The 21,848-nt window shown below is 40.8% G+C and overlaps 1 protein-coding gene across 7 annotated transcripts in view; it reads left to right on the top strand.

Annotated features, from left to right (window-relative positions):
• Nucleotides 1-21,848, top strand: part of LOC139171947 (receptor-interacting serine/threonine-protein kinase 2-like) — a 68,825-nt gene that overhangs the window by 29,656 nt on the left and 17,321 nt on the right. For all 7 annotated transcript variants that reach the window (XM_070760487.1, XM_070760486.1, XM_070760484.1 and 4 more), the window contains 6 exons: nt 9,590-9,764; nt 14,222-14,375; nt 15,498-15,653; nt 16,278-16,426; nt 18,281-18,330; nt 20,777-20,938. In XM_070760487.1, coding sequence (XP_070616588.1) covers nt 9,590-9,764; nt 14,222-14,375; nt 15,498-15,653; nt 16,278-16,426; nt 18,281-18,330; nt 20,777-20,938 — 846 coding nt within the window. The remainder of the gene's footprint in view (nt 1-9,589; nt 9,765-14,221; nt 14,376-15,497; nt 15,654-16,277; nt 16,427-18,280; nt 18,331-20,776; nt 20,939-21,848) is intronic.

Raw genomic sequence — 21,848 nt, 5'->3', positions numbered from 1 at the left:
CCCAGAGAGTCCTTGGTTTGTGGAATTCACTTCCAGAAGAGGTTGTGACAGCTGTCAGCCTGGATAGCTTCAAGGCAGGATTAGACAGATTCATGAATGCCAAGTGTATTGGTGGTTATTGAAATGGATGTCCAAGTCCCGCCTCTATGTTGGTTGAGGCAGGCAGGATTCCCTTGGGTCCCATTTGTTGGGGGTCAAGGGAAAGAGAGGGTTTTGCCTTCTCTTTCTGCTCAAGATCCCCATACGCCGTTGCGACCTCTCTGCAGCACTAGACCCCGTAGAGCTCCATGGTTCAACAAGGAGCTCCGGGAGTTGAAATGCCAGAGGAGACGTCTAGAGAAGCGATGCAGGAAGAGTAAGTCCGAATCCGATCGAACACTTGTAAGAGCTCATATTAAGACTTACAAAGTGGGGCTGAAGGCGGCAAGATGCACATATCATGCCACCTTGATTGCATCAGCGGAATCTCACCCAGCCGCTCTGTTTAGGGTGACCCGCTCCCTTCTTAACCAGGGGGGAGTTGGGGAACCCTTGCAGAGTAGTGCCGAGGATTTTAACACATTTTTCGCTGATAAAGTCACTCAGATCCGGGCGGACCTTGACTCCGATTGGATAACAGAGTCGACTGACAATGAATCAGTCGAGGTGACTGGGGCCTGTACTTGTCCATCTGTCTGGGAAGAGTTTGATCTGGTGAAACCTGATGAAGTGGACAAGGCCATTGGAGATGTGAGTTCCGCCACCTGTTTACTGGATCCGTGTCCCTCCTGGCTGGTTTCGGCCAGCAGGGAGGTGACACGGAGCTGGGTCCAGGAAACTGTAACACTCTCTACATGGCGCTACCTTTGAAGAGTGTTCGGAAACTTCTGATCATGCAGAATGCAGCTGCGAGAGCAATCATGGCTTCCCTAGGTATGACCATGTTTCACCAACACTCCGCAGTCTGCATTGGTTGCCGATCAGTTTCCAGTCACAATTCAAAGTGTTGGTTATGACCTATAAAGCCCTTCATGGCATCAGAGCAGAATATCTCCGGGACCGCCTTCTGCCACACAAATCCCAGCGACCAGTTAGGTCCCACAGAGTTGACCTTCTCTGGGTCCTGTCAACTAAACATTGTCGTCTGGCGGGACACAGGGGAAGACCCTGTGGTGGCCCCGACCCTCTGGAACCAGCTCCCCCCGGAGATTCGGATTGCCCCCACTCTCCTTGCCTTTTGTAAACTTCTTAAAACCCACCTCTTCAGGCATGGGAGAACTGAGATATCTTCCCCAGGCCTATATAGTTTATGTATGGTATGTTGTGTGTATGTTTTTTAAATTATGGGTTTTTAGTTTTTAAATATTAAATATTAGATTTGTATTGTACATTGTTTTCTATGAATGCTGTGATCCGCCCCGAGTCTAGGGGGAGAGAGATCGAGTGATGAAATGGTCATTGTGTCTGTCACAATGTAGGCTTCAAAGAATGTTAGTACTATGTACATAACTGGTTGGGTTTGGCAATATATAAATGAAAACCAACAATGTATGCTTAAATGTATTGGAACACTATTGCTTTAAGAGTTGGTGTTATGGATTGTCATAAGAGGGAGCCAGAGGTGCGATTCTCTCCCTCTGACTCTCTGCTATTTCTGTTATTTCTCTGTGACTGCTGTAGTAAGAACTGTGTGTTCAAATGATAGTTTATGTATTTGTAAGCTGAAAAGTAAAACTTATAGTTTTGTTTGTTTGTTTGTTTGTTTGTTTGTTTGTTCATTCATTCATTCATTCATTCATTCGTTCATTCATTCGTTCATTCATTCATTCATTCATTTATTCATTCATTTGAGTTGAAAGGGACCTTGCAGGTCATCAAGTCCAGCCCCCTGTTTAAGCAGGAAAATCCTACAGCACCCCAGCCAAATGACAGTCCAATCTCCTCTTGAAAATGTCCAGAGTTGGGGAGTTCACAACCTCCACTGGCAGGCCGTTCCACTGGTTGATCGCTCTGACCGTCAGGAAGTTCTTCCTTATTTCTAGGTTGAATCTAGTTATTGACTGATTTAACTGTGTATGACTAGGACTGTTCTTGACTAAGATATTTGCCAAAGTAAATAATATTTTACACATTTAATGTGTTTGGATTGTATTACTGAACCATTTCTTGCATCTCTGGGCTATCAGCTGGATATCTGCAAGAACTCCATGTTTCCTCTGTGTATGTGTATCTTTGACTACTCAGAGATCACTCTCCACACTCTTTAACGTTGGTTATGGGCCCAGTGTGAGGTTCCCAATGTAAGGTTTCTAGTGTGGATATTTACAGTGTGGTGTTGCCAGTGAGATATTGCTAATATCTAATTAACATCTATGCTAATAGGGCTGGAAGAGATCTTGGAGGTCTTCTAGTCCAAACCTCTGTTGAAGGCAGGAACATTTCACTATCCAATTAAAATGGTTGTCCAGTCTATTTTTTGAAGATCTTCAGTGATGGAGCACCATAATTCCAGAAGGCAAACTGATCCATTGGTTAGTTGTTCTGACTGTCAGAATTTTTTTTACCCTCCATCTAGGTTGGATCTCTCTTTGACAAACTTCCGCCCATTCTTACTTTCCACTCTTGTATTTTGGAGTATAAATCAGCCCCCCCTGTTTTCTGTAACAGCACCTCAAGTACTATAAGTTCTGAAAGATTGCTATCATGACCCCCTTCAAAATGCTGGATATACCTAGTTATACTCAGGCTGACATGATGTCAGAATTCTACTATTTGAGAAGGTGCCATAAAAAAAGAAGTAGTCAACCTATTCTCCAAAGCACCAGAGAGCAGTACAAGAAACAATGGATGAAAACTAATCAAGGAGAGAAGCAACCTGAATTAAGGAGAAACTTCCTGACAATGAGAACAGTTAATCAGTGGAACAGCTGGCCTCCAGAATTTGTGAATGTTCCAACACTGGAAGTTTTAAAGAAGATGTTGGATAACCATATGTCCAGAAGTAGTGTAGGGTTTCCTGCCTAAGCAGGGGGTTGGACTAGAAGACCTCCAAGTTCCCTTCCAGTTCTGTTCCGAATTAAACAGTTCATCGTATGGATTAGCATTCAGATCCTTTATCATCTTTGTTGCTCATCTCTGCACTCTTTCATTACTTCAGTTGGGGGTTAGGTATGGATACTTAAGGTTGAGGATGCTGGCAAAATTTTATTTATTTATTTATTTGTTTGTCTGTCAAACATGTATAGGGTAGTAGTTTGTATAAACGTAACATAAGTAAAAAGTAATGATAAAAAAAGGACAATAGGACAAGGACGGTAGGCACAGTGGTATGCTTATGCACGTCCCTTACAGAAATGGGGAGAGGTCGACTGTAGATAATCTAAGGTTAAAGTTTTTGGGGTAAAAGGGAGTAACTAAGGGATGGACTACTTGTGCCTTGAAGTGTTGCCCCCATGCATCTTCAAGTATTTTTGCAACTTGCTCTGCCGCTAAATGTCACAAGAGATGTAGGGATGACAATTTTTTTTCCTTGAAATTTCAACACCACTGTTAGGGATTTCCCCTATTTCTGAAATTGCTCCATAGCTGGAGGTTTTCAAGAAAGATCAACAAGCCTTGGTCTAAAATGGTATGAAGACTCTTACCTTGGGCAGGAGGGAGTTGGACCAGAACTTCTAAGTTCCCATCAAATCCTACGATTCTATGGTTTCCATTTTTTGTGGGGGGCTTGTCCCCCCACTTCTCTCTCTCTCTCTCTCTCTCTAGGTCAGTAGTGCTCATGGTGGTTTCTTCCACAAACTCTGCTTAAAAGTTAGCTTCATGAAGTTTGCCAAGCCATCCAGGAATGGTCCAAAGATATAATGGCTAAATGAGGTTTGAATCTGGACCTTCTCGGTCATGGTTACAGGCTTTAATTGTTATGTTACATTGGCCTTGGCGCAACTGTGTTTCTGGTTGTAACAACATTTTTAAGGTTTGTGCTGGATCAGCCAAGTCATTAAGAGCTTCTTTTGTACCAATAAAGAATTCTCTCCCCCTTCTCCTGCTGCTACTTCCATCTCCATCTCCTCTTCCTCCTCTTCTTCCATTTCCTCTTCCATCTTCTCCTGCTGCTGCTTCTCCTCCTCCTCTTCCTCCTCCATTTCCTCTTCCATCTCCTCTAGCTACTGCTTCTCCTCCTCCTCTTCCTCCTCCATTTCCTCTTCCATTTCCTCCTGCTTCTCCTCCTCCTCCTCCTCCTATTCCTTTTCCTCTTCCTCCTCAATTTCCTCTTCCATCTCCTCCTCCTGCTGCTTCTCCTCCTCCCTCCTTCCTCCTCCTCTCTCTCTGTGCTTTTGGATCTGTTGACTGGACAAGTCCATCGTAAGATATCACAGATAGTTGGCCACTGCCTCCTTCCGAGGGCTGGCAAAGAAGAAATGAAGTCCGTGACTTACAACCATTCATTTAACCATTGTTTAAAGTTACAACAACCACTGGAAAAAGTGACTTATGTCACTTAATCCCCGCACCACCATAATATCCCAATAGTTACACGATCAAAACTCAGGTGCTTGGCAACTGGTGGCAAGTATTTATGATGGGTGCAGCGTTGTTGGCTCAACAAAGATGATGAGGAGACTGGAGACTAAAACATATGAAGAATGGTTGCAGGAACTGGGCATGGCTAGTTTAGTGAAAAGAAGGACCAGGGCAGACAGGATAGCAGTCTTCCAATATCTCACGGGTTGCCACAAAGAAGAAGGAGTCATGATTAAAAGGATTAAAGCATTTATGGGTAAAAACTTACTATTTAATTATTTTCTATTTTAAAAGTAATTAAGGGTCATACTAAGGTACTAGAGAAGGAAGGACATGGGGTGAGGTATCATCAGTATGCCGATGATACCCAGTTGTACATCTCCACACCATGTCCACTCAACGAAGCAGTGGAAGTGATGTGCCGGTGTCTGGAGGCTGTTGGGGTCTGGATGGGTGTCAACAGACTCAAACTCTACCCGGATAAGACGGAGTGGCTGTGGGTTCTGCCTCCCAAGGACAATTCCATCTGTCCATCCATTACCCTGGGGGGGGGGGAATTATTGACCCCCCTCAGAGAGGGTACGCAACTTGGGCGTCCTCCTCGATCCACAACTCACATTAGAGAAACATCTTTCAGCTGTGGCGAGGGGGGCGTTTGCTCAGGTTCACCTGGTGCACCAGTTGCGGCCCTACCTGGATCGGGACTCACTGCTCACAATCACTCATGCCCTCATCACCTCAAGATTCGACTACTGTAACGCTCTCTACATGGGGCTACCTTTGAAAAGTGTTCGGAAACTTCAGATCGTGCAGAATGCAGCTGCGAGAGCAATCATGGGCTTCCCAAGGTATGCCCATGTTACACCAACACTCCTCAGTCTGCATTGGTTGCTGATCAATTTCCAGTCACAATTCAAAGTGTTGGTTATGACCTATAAAGCCCTTCATGGCATTGGACCAGAATATCTCCGGGACCACCTTCTGCCGCACGAATCCCAGCGACCAGTTAGGTCCCACAGAGTTGGCCTTCTCCGGGTCCTGTTGACTAAACAATGTCGTCTGGCGGGACCCAGGGGGAAGAGCCTTCTCTGTGTCGGCCCCGACCCTCTGGTACCAGCTCCTCCCTGAAATTAGAACTGCCCCCACCCTCCTTGCCTTTTGTAAACTCCTTAAAACCCACCTCTGTCGTCAGGCATGGGGGAACTGATATAACTTCCCCAGGCCTATATTGTTTATGTATGGTATGTTGTGTGCATGTTTTTTTTAAATTATGGGTTTTTAGTTTTAATTATTAGATTTGTATTCTACATTGTTTTTTCTATTACTGTTGTGAGCCGCCCCGAGTCTACGGAGAGGGGCAGCATACAAATGTAATAAATAGATAAATAAATAAAGGACAATAAAAAAAGTATTCAATAAATAGTGCATAAACCTACTACCCCCATTGTGTCCCCACCCCACAGGGGCAGCAGGCCATCCCTGTACCACTGTAGTCCAGCTTCTTGCCTGAAGATTCAAGTCTTAATTGATGTGATAGGAAAGGAAAAGTGAAAGTGTGGAGATGGAGGAAATAAACTTTTTCTGAACAGGAAGGGCGACTCTGTTTGCATTCCTTTGTGGTCTGCACGGCTGTTTTGTTCCTGGTAGGAGATAAGAGTTAACAGTAAACCCTGCTGCCCTTCATCAGTCCCAAAACAACTAAAAAAAAAAATCCCCTGAAAAATCCCCCTGAATACTTAAACTATCTTTTATTTACTTTGCTAATTCCCTTCCTTTCTTAAACTGAACAAAAAGAGCTTTGAATGCCCCACTAGACAAACAAGGAAATCATGCATTCTCTCAAGTTGAGCTTTAAAATGTAAATCGACAAAGGAGCAGCTGTTTCATTGAGTCAGTTGGTCTTTGTGGGTCTTTCACAAAAGTAAGTCGAAGGCTGCCAGCCGCCTTGCCTCAAAGCCTTCTTGTAGGTTGGCTTTTGGGAGTGATGCCCTTAATGATGCTTTGGCTCTTTCTATTTTTAGAATATCTTCCTGCCTTTAATTCCCAGGGTGGGAGTTTCCTTCCTCATTGCAGGCAGCACTTTAAAAAAAAAAATCTTCTCTGTTGTCAACAGTGAGCTTACTTCCATAATTAGGCCTTCAGTTTCACTACGATCCAGTGCCAGGTTTCTGTTGCAATTCACAGCAATTCATGCTGGATAAAAACAGGTGTCTTAGGAGGAATAAGGAATTACTGGACTTTTGCGATTCCGCTGTGCTACGACATACAAACTGGGGAGTTCTTGGAGGGTTGAAGTCCAACCTTGAACCTCAGGAGAAATTTCCTGAAGGTGAGAACTATTAATTAGTCGGATGGCTTGCTGATACAGTGCCAAGGGAAATCGGAAGGACCAGGCTGTTGAAATGAGTATGTGGATTATTTTTTGCTAGAATTGGAAGTACTAATGGCCAGAGGAAATTGATGGGAGATAAGAATGGGATATCTGTGGAGATTCTCAGCCCCCCAGGTCATGGTTGTCCCAAAGGTGCTTTTTCAAGAGGGCTTTCTGGGTTTTCTGAAATAAGGTCACACAGAAAAGTTGCGCACATGCATGCTCGGTGGGGCCGCGCTCCAGAAAAGTTGAATTTCTGGATTTTAGTGTATATGCACGGCCGATGGTTGGCTGGCTGCTGCACATGCACAGGCTGGTTATTCAGCACTGCCGTGCATGCAAAGAGACCATGCTCCAGAAAAGCCCAACTTCCAGCTTCTGGCACGCATGTGCACCCGACAATCAGCTGGCCAGTGTGCATAATCTCACTGATTTTCAGCACTGCAAGCACATAGAAAGAACAGCTGATCATCTCACGCACATGCACACCAGAAACCTGGAAGACAAACAGGCAGGACCGCATGTGGCAGGTGACATGGCTTCGCATGTCATTTCCGGCACGTGTGCCATAGGTTCGCCATCACAGGTATAGAGTCTCCTGCTTGAGCAGGGGGTTGGATTGGAAGACCTCCATGGCCTCTTCCAAAACTGTTATTCTGTACAGTAGTACCCCTACTTACGAACTTGACCAGGTTCTTAAGTAGAAAAGTTTGTAAGAAGAAGCAATTTTTCCCATAGGAATCAATGTGAAAGCAAAAGGGAGGGTGGAGGCCCTGTTTCCTCCCAGGAAATTCCTAGAGAGGCCCCATGGAGGCTTCTCCTCACCTTTTCCAGCCCTGTTTCCTCCCAGGAGATTCCTAGAGAGGCCCCACGGAGGCTTCTCCCCACATTTCCCGGCCCTGTTTCCTCCCAGAAGATTCTTAGAGAAGCCCCACGGAGGCTTCTCCCTGCATTTTCCGGCCCTGTTTCCTCCCAGGAGATTCCTAGAGAGACCCCACGGAGGCTTCTCCCTGCCTGTTCCGGTTATAGTTTCAGAGGCTCAGGTTTTTAAGTGGAAAATGGTTCTTGAGAAGAGGCAAAAAAATCTTGAACACCCAGTTCTTATCTAGAAAAGTTCGTAAGTAGAGGCGATCTTAGGTAGAGGTACCGCTGTATTCTATGTTCCAAGTCCAGACAACTTTTAGCTTCCCATCTGGTCTACATCTGAAGTGCTTATTATGTTATATAAATAAACTTAATTTGGTTAATGAGTTGACCCATTTTGGGGATTGGCATTGAACAACATCTAATAAAAACTAACCAGTCAGATTGGATTCATGCAACATGCTAAACCGATCATTACATAACATAGAGTCTTAGATTAAAAGTAACCATTCTTTGGCTCAGAGATGAGGAAACATTGAGAACGTATTGAAAACATTTCCAGAATAAAATATGTTCTCTGCAAAGGTTTCCAGAATAAAAACTTTCCTTGGAAAATTTCCACTTCGGTCACTTTCAGTTGACACTTTCAGGATTGTATGATTGATATTTAGGGAATGTTTTTTTAAAAAAATGAGAAATTATAAGAGCATTTCTACTGCCTATGATTTTACTATGTATAATCCAACATTGTTGGGTATTGGGTATTCTACCAGAGAAATATAACAAGAAAAGCACATATTTAATTATTCATATAATTACAGCAGCCAGAATTGTGTTTGCACAGAACTGGAAAGCATCAAAAGTTCTTTCAGAAGGGCAGGTAATCAGGAAGATATTGGATATACAGTCTTCTCTTGAAAGCCTCTAGTGATGAAGCTCCCACAACTTCTGAAGGCAACTTCTGTTTCATTGGTTGATTGTTCTCTCTCAGAAAATTTCTCCCTATTTCACCCCATTACATATACTGGGGATTCGAACCCCTGAACTGCTGGTCTTCTGATTGACAAGCTCAGCATCTTAGTCACTGAGCCACCATGTGCCCTCCAATGCCCTTAAGCCTGTGCAAATTCTGCAATGGGTTGGTTTGTTCTGCTTTTGTTTTTTACACAATCAGCTGTAGGAGGTGACAATCTTCAGTAAATAGAATGTCCCCCCCCCCCGAAAAAAAATTCTCCACAGCAGAAGGAAAAGACCCATATTCTGAAAGAAAGGAAAGAAAGAGAGAGAGGAGGAGGAGGAGGAGGAGGAGGAAGGAAGGAAGGAGGGAAGAAAGGAAGTAACAAAGAAAAAAAAAGGATTCAGTGTTTTTCAATTCTGTTTTGATGCTTTTCTAATGACCTTTTCAACCTTCTGTGGCTGCATTCCAATTTTGAAAAGCAAGCAACCACATTTTCTCTGCCCTACAACACATGATTGCAAGACATCCCAATGTTGAGCTTAAAATATATCTTTCATTGCCCCTTTTTGATGTGATGACTGAACAGCCAGTCACGACTAGACCTTGTGTCTGTGACTTTTGTTGCTGAGTCTTGAGTTTTAAGATCTTAACAGCACATAAATATTTCAGTTCCCATTTTGCTGTCTATGCCAATTTCTTATCATCCTACTCTTACCCTGTGTTTGTACTTCATTTACTGTCGCTTTATATAAACATTTTTTATTTGGGCTTTATCATTTGGTTGCCAAATTGTAGATTTTGCTGGAGAGCGTCCACAATAAAGGCTACTCGTTCATTGTGATTTTAGTTTTTTTCTCTTCTTTTTTCTTTTTATAACGGTTTTGCTTCTTTTTCAGTTATCCCGGACAAACCTCCTAAAATGTCCAAGCTGGTGCCCATCATTTCCCAGGAAGATCTCGAGAACATTTCCCTGAGTCGGACAGGCTTTGGCATCTCGCTGAAAGCCTTCCACATGGCTTGGGGCACAGACGTCTCCGTGAAGCTTTTGAGCAGCCAGAGGGCAGGAGAAAGGTTGGTTGATTTGTTTATTGCCATTCATTGCACAGTCACGATGTTCAGACTAGATTTGGCATTGTTGTCCACCTGTCGAGTCTTTCCCAAGCAACTGGCAAAGGTGTTAGAGTTATCATTGCAGCATGTAAGCTGTTCCGAGTAAAGCTGCCAATCGCAATTGACTAATGCTAAATTTGTCATTGCCAGTTATGTTCCTGTGTTGCTCCAGTTGTTTTGGGATTGCACCCAAGGTATCTATGAGCAGTGAAGGGGCGCTCATCTTGTCTCCTACCGGAGCACCCTCGGATGCTGTCATGGGCATGCGCGTGACCGATGGCATGATGTTTCTGTGCATGTGCAACAAGCAAAATCTCGCGTGAAGAGCGCGCGAGAGTAAGATTTTGGTGATTTTCACTGATATTTTTGCTTCTGCGCATGCCAAATCTCGCACAGGGCTACATTGGAGGCACGCAACTACGCACGCATCCTGGAATTTCCTACTGGGATGCAGCACCTGAAGTCACCGGCTGCTGCCTACCACTGTCTATGACTATTGAAACTACCTTTGTTTTATTTTGCCGCAGTCATTCTATTTCTATTTGCAGGTCTTTGCATTTTGCTATCTTCTCTAGTTCCTTTTCTTCTATTCCGTTATCTGTCACTTTCATTGCCCAGACTTTTTTGCCGCCTCCTTATTGGCAATTGTTAAGTATGGGGTCTTGAGCAGCAGGTGCCTGTCTGTGTGAATTCTAAAACCCCAGAGCACTTTAGCTTGTTTGTTTTATATTACTGTTATCTAGTTTCTGGTCCCACCAGTTCTTGCCTACAGGCAAACAGTATTTCTTGCAGTGCAGAATTGTTGCTACTTTATCAGGCCATTGTTTGCAGTCAGTCTGTGCGATCTTCTGGCAATAGCCAGTTCTTCAGCTTCTTTGAAGAGGCAGCATTTCTACTCTGTTGTTGTCTTCCCAGCTCTGTATGCATTTGTTTTTAAGGTTCTTGTGCAGAATTAGCCCCTCCATCTCTTTCTTCAACTTTCCTGTTCTTAGCCATTGCTAAGTTCCTATCCGTTTATTTTCTTTTGAAAAAAAATATGCTGGCCATGTAATGCTTTGTCTTTCCATGCTTTATTTATTATTTTATTTATTTATTTTATTTATTTTATTTATTTTATTTATTTTATTTATTTTATTTATTTTATTTATTTTATTTATTTTATTTATTTTATTTATTTTATTTATTTTATTTATTTTATTCATTTTATTCATTTTATTCATTTTATTCATTTTATTCATTTTATTCATTTTATTCATTATTTATTTTATGCATTTTATGCATTTTATTTATTTATTTTATTTATTTTTTATTTTGTTTGTTTTGTTTGTTTTGTTTGTTTTGTTTGTTTTGTTTGTTTTGTTTGTTTTGTTTGTTTTGTTTGTTTTGTTTTGTTTGTTTTGTTTGTTTTGTTTGTTTTGTTTGTTTTGTTTGTTTTGTTTGTTTTGTTTGTTTTGTTTGTTTTGTTTGTTTTGTTTGTTTTGTTTGTTTTGTTTGTTTTGTTTGTTTTGTTTGTTTTGTTTGTTTTGTTTGTTTTGTTTGTTTTGTTTGTTTTGTTTGTTTTGTTTGTTTTGTTTGTTTTGTTTGTTTTGTTTGTTTTGTTTGTTTTGTTTGTTTTGTTTGTTTTGTTTGTTTTGTTTGTTTTGTTTGTTTTGTTTGTTTTGTTTGTTTTGTTTGTTTCGTTTGTTTCGTTTGTTTCGTTTGTTTCGTTTGTTTCGTTTGTTTCGTTTGTTTCGTTTGTTTCGTTTGTTTCGTTTGTTTCGTTTGTTTCGTTTGTTTCGTTTGTTTCGTTTGTTTCGTTTGTTTCGTTTGTTTCGTTTGTTTCGTTTGTTTCGTTTGTTTCGTTTGTTTCGTTTGTTTCGTTTGTTTCGTTTGTTTCGTTTGTTTCGTTTGTTTCGTTTGTTTCGTTTGTTTCGTTTGTTTCGTTTGTTTCGTTTGTTTCGTTTGTTTCGTTTGTTTCGTTTGTTTCGTTTGTTTCGTTTGTTTCGTTTGTTTATTTTTTATTTTATTTTATGCATTTTATTTATTTATTTTTATTTTTTTTATTTATCATATTTCTCTACCACCAATCACACCTCCATACGTGTAAGATCCAGCCTTATTCAAGAAAGTAAAGACTCTTGAAACATGGCATTTCAAAAGGAACCTTTTATTGAACAGGGGTGACAGCAGAACAATATGAGTTAATGGAATTCAAGAAGGATTGGACTTGGGATGTTTGTGGCAACCTAACAACTCTAGGTTGATGACTCATTTAACTCCACCTCCCAGCTTTTCCTGTCCTTCTCCTACCAATGAAGCTCATTCGTTGTACTTTGGATGTGCCGATTCTTGCTATTTCCCCAAACTCAACTGCATAATTGGTGGTGGTCGGAGACACCATTTGTGCTTTCCCCATGAAATATTTTTTTTAAAAAAAAATTAAAGAAGGAAACTCAATATGTTGTCCACAATGTGATTGAAACCCTGTTCCTCTTTCATGTGCGTTGTGTTGTGCATACCATCTTGACTGAATTTTTTATCCTCATGCAAATCCTCCTTCCAAAGAGACAGAAAAAAAGTTACTATAGTCCTTGGTTAAGGACCACTCATTCAGTGACAGTTCAAAGTTATCTTATCCTATCACCCATCTCCTCCCACCTATGACTGTATGATTATAACGTGTTGCTTGTATTCTTACCATTTTGATAGAATCAATTAATATTGTTTCCTGATTGCTTATTTGTTCCCAAGATGATCATTAAGTATTCTATTCTATTCTATTCTATTCCACTCCACTCCACTCCACTCTATTCTATTCTAGTTTTATTCTGTTCTATCCTATCCCATCCCATTCCACTCCAGTTCCAGTTCCAGTTCCATTCCATTCCATTCCATTCCATTCCTCTTTATTATTCTATTCTATTCTATTCTATTCTATTCTACTCTATTCTATTCTACTCTATTCTACTCTATTCTATTCCATTCCATTCCATTCCACTCCACTCCACTCCATTCCATTCTATTCTATTCTAGTTTTATTCTGTTCTATCCTATCCCATCCCATTCCACTCCAGTTCCAGTTCCAGTTCCAGTTCCATTTCATTCCATTCCATTCCTCTTTATTATTCTATTCTATTCTATTCTATTCTACTCTACTCTACTCTACTCTACTCTACTCTATTCTATTCTATTCCATTCCATTCCACTCCATTCCACTCCACTCCACTCCATTCTATTCTATTCTAGTTTTATTCTGTTCTATCCTATCCCATCCCATTCTACTCCAATTCCAGTTCCAGTTCCATTCCATTCCATTCCATTCTATTCCTCTTTATTATTCTATTCTATTCCATTCCATTCCACTCCACTCCATTCCATTCTATTCTAGTTTTATTCTGTTCTATCCTATCCCATCCCATTCCACTCCAGTTCCAGTTCCAGTTCCATTCCATTCCATTCCATTCCATTCCTCTTTATTATTCTATTCTATTCTATTCTACTCTATTCTATTCTACTCTATTCTACTCTATTCTATTCCATTCCATTCCATTCCACTCCACTCCATTCCATTCTATTCTATTCTAGTTTTATTCTGTTCTATCCTATCCCATCCCATTCCACTCCAGTTCCAGTTCCAGTTCCAGTTCCATTTCATTCCATTCCATTCCTCTTTATTATTCTATTCTATTCTATTCTACTCTACTCTACTCTACTCTACTCTACTCTACTCTACTCTACTCTACTCTACTCTACTCTACTCTATTCTATTCTATTCCATTCCATTCCACTCCATTCCACTCCACTCCACTCCATTCTATTCTATTCTAGTTTTATTCTGTTCTATCCTATCCCATCCCATTCTACTCCAATTCCAGTTCCAGTTCCATTCCATTCCATTCCATTCTATTCCTCTTTATTATTCTATTCTATTCCATTCCACTCCACTCCATTCCATTCTATTCTAGTTTTATTCTGTTCTATCCTATCCCATCCCATCCCATTCCACTCCAATTCCAATTCCAATGCCATTCCATTCCTCTTTATTATTCTATTCTATTCTAATCTATTCTATTCTATCCCATTCCACTCCACTCCACTCCACTCCACTCTATTCTATTCTTATTCTGATCTATCCCATCCCATCCCATTCCACTCCAATTCCAATTCCAATTCCATTCCATTCCATTCCTCTTTATTATTCTATTCCATTCCATTCCATTCCATCCCATTCCATTCCATCCAGATGGCATGGAACAAGGGGACCTAATAACTGATGCACAAAGGGACAGGGTCCCTCCTGTCACTACAGCTATAATCAAAGTGAGTGTGTGTGGTGGGGGGGATGGAAGCACACCCTGATAGATCATTCAGAGGTAACAAATAACGTTGTCTTGTTCTGTTGCAACAGTCTGACATGCCGATCTTTCCCTCCCTTGCAGAGACTTCAAGGCCCTGCTTCAAGAAGCAGCAAACACGCATCATTTACAATGCAACCATCTCTTGCCGCTTTCGGGCATTTGCCAGTTCCAAGGTTTCCTGGGGGTTGCAACGACGTGGATGCACAATGGATCCCTCTCTTTGCTCATTCACGACGTAAGTCAGAGAAGGCAAGAGAAAAAAAATCCCCTTGGCTGGCTCTCCTTTAGAGGGGCGCGATGGAGTGGAGTAAGAGCAGCTGGATTCCCAGGAGGGAGGGGCTGCATTCCAGGGAAGTAAGAGGCAACTCAGTTCAGATAGTTTGTGTGAGAGAAAGAGGGTGAAGACAGCTCCTCCCAAACAGTTCCCAGAATATAGGCTTATTGTAGAGAGCAGCATGCTTCAGCTTGGCAAGATTCTGTCTACAGGGGTGGAATAATAAAGAAATCCACTCGGAAGAAGCACCACATCCCTTTCCTGATTTTAGGAGCCTGGCAATGAAGCATAAAGAGGGTCAAATAAGGTGCTGTTGCCCAGAAGACAAGTTCTTGGAATAGGACAGACATAGATCCGTTATCTTAGCACACCGTAATTGGACTTCAGTTTGTTTCTTCAAATAAGCTACCATTCTTAAATCAAAAACAAATGTTGGGTTATCATCTTAGCTTGCAAAGGCTATACCAAACCAGTTTCTCACACAAGGCGAAACATTCTGGGTTAATTTGTGGAATGGAAAGAATAGAATAGAATAGAATAGAATTTTATTGGCAAAGTGTGATTGGGTACTCAAAGAATTTGTCTTGGTGCATATGCTCTCAGTGTACACAAAAGAAAATATATGTTCATCAAGAATCATAAGGTACAACACTTATTGATTGTCATAGGCTACAAATAAGTAATCAAATAATATTAGGAGCCAGTCAATTTAAATCGACTGGTTAGAAGCCACAAAGTTACCATTATATAGTCATTTGTGGGAGGAAATGGATGATGGGAATGAAGAGAAGATTAATAGTAGTGCAGCCTGAATAGTTTGGCAGTGTTGAGGGAATTATTTGTTTAGCAGAGTGATGGCCTTCGGAGAAAAACTATTGTTCTGGTGTGCAGTGCTCTGTAGCACCATTTTGAGGGTAGGAGTTGAATCGTTTTGTGTCCAGTATTATCCATCTTCACTAGCAGAAAAAGGTGCTCAGGATTTCCCTCCTAATCTCTAATTAATATGGAAATGTGGCCCACATGTTAAATCAATGTTTTGAAAAACGGTGTATTCAATAAAGACTTTTTTCGCCTTCCCCCCAGCGTGAACTCTATCCAGATCTGCCTGTTCCTTTGAGCATAAGGATCCTGTCAGATGTTGCCACCGGTCTAAACTATCTTCACAGTTTGGAGCCTTCCATCCTTCACCACCATCTCAAACCTTCCAATGTGCTGTTAGATCTTGAATACAGAGCTAAGGTAGGCTTTTCAAACATGTCTTCCCCGTCCCCTCTTCCCTTCCTTTTGACTTGCTATCAGAACAAAACTTTAATTGTACCCAGGACTCTTCCTGAACTATACATAGTCCTCAACTATATGTAGTCCAGTTCGCTTATTAACCTTTCAAAGTTACAATGGCACTGGGGAAAAAATAACTTATAACCATTTTTCACATTTAGGACTGTTGGTTTCCCTGTGGTCATGTGATAATAAACAAACAAACAAACGCAGTATCCCCATACAACGAAATTCACATGACGCCTAACGACCAGGCCCAACCCACATAACAATCCCCCAAACATTCCCCACCCTGAACCACCCAATCATTCATACAACAGACCAAGTAATACTTCAGCTTGTTTCTTCAAATAAGCTACCATTCTTAAATCAAAAACAAATGTTGGTTTATCCACCCCAAAACACACCCCAATCCCAATCCCAAAATCTAATCTAATCTAATCTAATCTAATCCAATCCAATCCAATCCAATCCAATCCAATCCAATCCAATCTTTAACATCTAATGCCTGACATCTAACCTTTAACATCTAACCTTTAACATCTAACATCTAGATCTAGATGTAAATCTAATCCTATTTTGCAGATCTCAGATTTTGGCCAACCCACGTGGAGGAAACAGCAGTTGAGTGCAGCTTTGCAGAACTGTAACGATGGCAGTTGCTGGGATTTGCTCTACCTGTCTCCTGAAATACTTCAGGGAGGTCAATTCTCACAAGAAGGAGATGTTTATAGGTGAGTCTTTCTTTTTTTAAAAAAAGAATCTCAGGGCATTGTTTGTCAAGGTGAAGCAATGGCTCGACTGTATGTCAGGGTTAACTAACCTGGAGCCTTCCAAATGTGGTGGGTTGTCTGTCTAAGGAGCCCAACCAAGTTGCTTCTTTACTTTTCATAGAAAGCTTGTATTACATTTCAAAATGGACTCCTAGCAATGGACTAATGAGTTTTTTGGGGAACCAATTCTTCTTCATCAAGATGCTGTTATTGATTGCTGTGTCCCAGCTGTGAGGAAAACTCGGTTTGGAGGCGTGGGAGGTGTAGCAGGATGGAAATAGAGAAGGAATGTTTTAATTATTTGTGGAATAACAAGAGCAGGAGAGTTATTTCTGTGTCTTATTTATGGCTTCTTCAAAAGCAACAGATTGGCCAGGAATTTAATCTTTTTTTTGGATAATTTTACATTAATAGAAAATTTTATTTATATACATATATATATATATATATATATATATATGTAGATTGTTCTGAGTTCGGGTTTTGCCCTGTGTAATGTTTTGCATGTCTATGCGAGCTTTCGGTGAAATCACATTCACCATCATCAGGCTGGAGTTCCAATCTTTGTGTTTTTGCAATGTGATTTCACCGAAACGTCGCATAGACATGCAAAACATTACACAGGGCAAAACCCGAACTCAGAACAATCTACATACATATACCCGTGAAAATTTACGAAAACATATATATATATATATATATATATATAATATATATATATATATACACAATACATAAATCAATACAATTACATTAAGAAAACAAAAAACAAAAACAAAAAAAACATAGAACAAAAAACCAAACAGTGTTTGGACGTGTTTGCAGCGTATCCTATTAAAAAAACAGTTCTAACTATGGTAACATTCTATTATGGCTCTATTAAATTCTTTGCATACGCCAGTTTTAAAAAAGAATACACATCTTAAATTATACAAAGCATTCTATATCTTAATATTAACAATATATTTTAATACCAGGTAATGGTTTTGTCAAATAATCTTTTGATGGGGTCCTATTTCATATTTCATATTTTGTACTGCATTGTACACTCAGATTTTGAATCAAAACAGGCTTGGTTTAATCCAAGAATTCTCAGCTTCTGTAACATTTGGAAACTGTTGTTGTTTATTTGTAGCTCAGGGTTGAAATAAAGGGTCTTTGGTGCTCTCTGATAACTAATACCTTTTTTTTTTTAAGATAATGGGTTTTAGTCATAGTTTTAATTATTAGATTTGTACCTATATTGTTTTTATTGTTGTTGTGAGCCGCCCCAAGTCAACAGAGAGGGGCAGCATACAAGTCTAATATATTATTATTATTATTATTATTATTATTATTATTATTATTATCATCATCATCAAGGAATGCTAGGGAGTCATTTGACTTCCAGTGTATTGGGCTGGGGAAAATATTTAGATAAGAGATGTTACTGGGGTGGATTGCTGAATCTGTTGCTGCTGGTGCGCTGCGCGTGCAGCTTTACTTCAGCTGTGGGTGCATGCATGCTTCCCACCAAGATGTTGCTTCTGCATATGATGCGTACGAGTGTGAGATTTCAGTGATTTTTTTGCTTCTGCGCATGCGCAGAAGCAAAAAATTGCTGAAATATCACACTCGTGTGCATCCCCTCACAAGAATTTGCTTCCAGCACATGCGCAGAACCAAAATCTCATTGGGATGAGCGCATGTCTGCCTGCAGCCAAAGTGAAGCTGCGTGCACAGCTCAATTTTTGGTATTGGTGCGCTGTACGGTAGCACCCCGATGCTGGATGTTACCAAATAACACCTGGTTTCCTTTTCCTTGTTTGTGTCTAGTTTTGGGGTGATTTGTTGGGAACTCCTAAGTCGACAAAAGCCACTGACAGGTAAGCAATCTAATAAAATGATCAATCTAACGTAATCTTCTCAATGGGTCCTTTCCTGCAGATAACCCCACTGGAATCTCACCTTCTCTTGCTGTTGGGTAACGGAACATACTGTGTAGGCCTTGACTCATGACAAATTACTGACTTCAGCCTTGAAAGATGGCATTTAAGGGGTGACTTGATCGAAGTGTATAAAATCATGCGTGGGATAGAAAAAGTGGATAGAGAAAAATTGTTTCTCTATCACACAATACTAAGACGAGGGCACTCCCTAAAGCTCATAGGTAAGAAAGTGAGGACAAATCAAGGGAAATATTTCTTCACCCAGAGGGTCGTTGGTTTATGGGAGTCACTTCCAGAAGAGGTCATGACAGCTGTCAGCCTTGATAGCTTCAAGGCAGGATTAGACAGATTCATGGTTGCCAAGTGGTTATTGAAACGGATGTCCAAGTGCCGCCTCTATGTTGGTTAAGGCAGGCAGGATTCCCTTGAGTACCACTTGTTGGGGGTCAAGGGAAAGGGAGGATCTTGCCTTCTCTTTCTGCTCAAGATCCCCAAGGACAATTGGTGGGCCACTGGGTGACACAGAATGCTGGACTCGATGGGCTTTGCCTGATTCAGCATGGCTCTTCTTAGGTTCTTATGTTCTTATCTGATATTACAATTTAACTGAAAAAAGGGACTTTCCACTTGGATCTGCAATTCCAATGAACTGTGGCCCAATGACCACACTTTGAGCACTGTGCATCCCAGACCCATTGATGGTGGTTTGAAATATTCACGTTGACTGTGTCTTGCAACAGTTTTGCCGAACAGCGGGACTTATTTCCACTTTACGGCCAAAGCGCCCCGTAGAAAACAAGGGACAATGTATTTGCTTAAGAGCTGATCCTTTGCATTTGCAATCACCATGTTTGCTTAACAACTGCTGTGAAAAATTGTGTCAGTCATGTGACCGGTTTTATGACGATTATGACTTATGGCAGATTCCATTACCATCGTTAACTGCCATATTCAGAAAGATCTCACCCATTTAAAATCTTACTTTTTTTAAAATTCAAGTTTTTTATTTTATATTTATTATATGTATCAATGTGCGGATGGTGTGGTGTCTTGAGTATTATACATTTCAGTACAATAAACATAACACTATTACTCTTAATTAATAGATTTCATTTTCATTGTTTCACATTGTTTACACATATCTCTTACTATTTCCCTTCAGTTCTAATCCTTTTGTTCTTTCATCATCATCATCACCACCACCACCATAACCATAATCATGATCATAATTTCCTATCTCTATTTTAACTCTTTCCCCCCTGCCTCCAATATTACTATAATATTCAAAGACATGTGTGCGGTTTTTTTTAAAAAAAACTCCCCTTAGCTAACTCTCTTCAATTTATATCAAAATTCCATCCTCCAAAAATATGATTAGCAGTGAAATAATAGAATTAAATAATGGGTGATTAGATAAGGAAAGAATATATTTTAATGTAAACAAGTGTATTAACAGTAGAACTATACTTTATATTATAGAATTATGTATAAATGATTGTAATTGGTACTAGAAGAGTGTACTGAGATATACAGGTATTGGAGCTGAGAAAAAAATTATTTGCTACAAAGATTTTGGGCTACACATTTGCTTTGCAAGCATCTGACAAGGTTCCTATATAGCTTTACTTGTGCGTTTCTGTGTTCTGTCTGTTAGAAATCAGCCAGATTATTAACATGGAAATTGCAAAAATATTATCTCTGGTTGCAACTTTGTACAAGTTCTACAAAGAACTGCTTTAAAAAGAAAGCACGGTAGCCTGATTTTTGGTTTAATGCTGCCCTCTTGTGCTTTATTTTTAAACTTCCTTTCATGTCGTTTATATGCCATATTTTTCAGAATATAAGACACACTTTAGTTTTGGCGGAGGAAAAGGGGGGGGGGTTATCTACCTACCAGGTATTCATCTGGTCAGTAGCATCCTTAGTCTGGTCAGCTTCAGCCCATTATTTTACCCCCTGCTTAGGGCTGAAAAAATCTTTGAAGGGAGTAGCAATGAAAACAAGCCTGCAAATACTTAGGGCTGGAAAAAACCTTCTTTGGAGGGAGTAGGAAGATGGAAGATTGTTATCACCTGGTTGGGGGGGGGAAGCTCTGAAAAACCACATTCTGAGTATAAGACGCACCTAAAATTTCAGCCTCTTTTAGGGAGGAAAAAGGTGCCTCTTATACTTTGAAAAGTATGGTATATCAGTGTTCCGGTATAAATTTGTAGGCCAGAGGTATCCAAGCATGGCAACTTTAAGACCTGTGAACTTCAACCCCCAGAATTCCTCAGCCAGCCCTGGGAATTCTGGGGGTTGAAGTCCATAGGTTTAAAGTTGGACATCACTGGTATAATAGCAGTGTTCTTCTGTACAGGATTTTGTTTTTGTCTTATTCTAGGAAAAAAACCTTTGCTTAAAGCTATAACTGGGGTCTGCAATGGTCTGCGGCCAGGGATCGAAGCAGCCTGCTTACCAAGTGACTTACCTCATCGGAGCAGGCTAGTTCAGCTCATGCTTCTCTGCTGGCATCAAGAACTTCAATTTAGACCCAGTGCCACAGGTAATATTTCTCAGGATTCCGTTCCATATAGCATCGAAAATTAAATCGGAGTTCCAATTTATTGGCAGAGCCCTGTTGGCACATGTGTGAGAAACCAGAATCTAAGGCTACTAGGATTTCTCCACCCAGTTTAAAGTTCATTCCCTTGTTCCCACACCCACAAATTCATTATGTTGACCAGTCCCCTTCATACCAATGTGTCCGTTACTCCCATCAGCTTCCGGGCAGGTACTGAACAAAGGATGACCTTGAAAACCTAGAAGGGATTTGTTACGGCTACATCTCCACAGCCCTCATGCAGCAGCTCCTCCCAAATTCCCACAGCAAGAATACAATCTAATAAAGTGTGGCAGGCCAAAGTCTCCAAGTCCAAGATGGCTTCGGGCGGCCTAACAATATTCTTCTCAACTGCTGAAAAAGAGTTGCCTTTTTTATGCTTGATTTGTTGGCCTCCTGCACCACCGAGGCGGGGGTGGGGGGTGCTTCACCCTCCCTGAGCCTCCTCATGCTCCCTGCACTTATCTCACATCCAAAACGGGCCACATGGTGACTCCTGGAGGGGAGGGGTTTAGGAGAGTTTCCGAACTGACCATAACATTAGCTAATATGAGCTGAGGTGCTGCAGCAGGTAGAGTGCAGGCCAGCAGTTCAAATCACATCACCAGCTCAAGGTTGACTCAGCCTTCCATCCTTCCAAGATGGGTAAAATGAAGACCCAGATTGTGGGGGGCAATTGGCTGGCTCTGTTAAAAAGTGTTATTGCTAACATATTGTAAGCCGCCCTGAGTCTAAGGAGAAGGGCGGCATTAAAAAAAAATCAGCCAAATAAATAAATATGGTTTTTCCCAAATCTGGCTGAACCTGTAGCAGTCCACCTCTGGTTTTTTTTATTTATTTGTTTGTTTGTTTT

This window comes from Erythrolamprus reginae, chromosome 9 (genome assembly GCF_031021105.1).
Source record: "Erythrolamprus reginae isolate rEryReg1 chromosome 9, rEryReg1.hap1, whole genome shotgun sequence".
Taxonomy (NCBI): Eukaryota; Metazoa; Chordata; class Lepidosauria; order Squamata; family Dipsadidae; genus Erythrolamprus; species Erythrolamprus reginae.
Note: the sequence above shows the minus strand (reverse complement) of the source record. Positions and strands in the feature narration are given on the sequence as shown.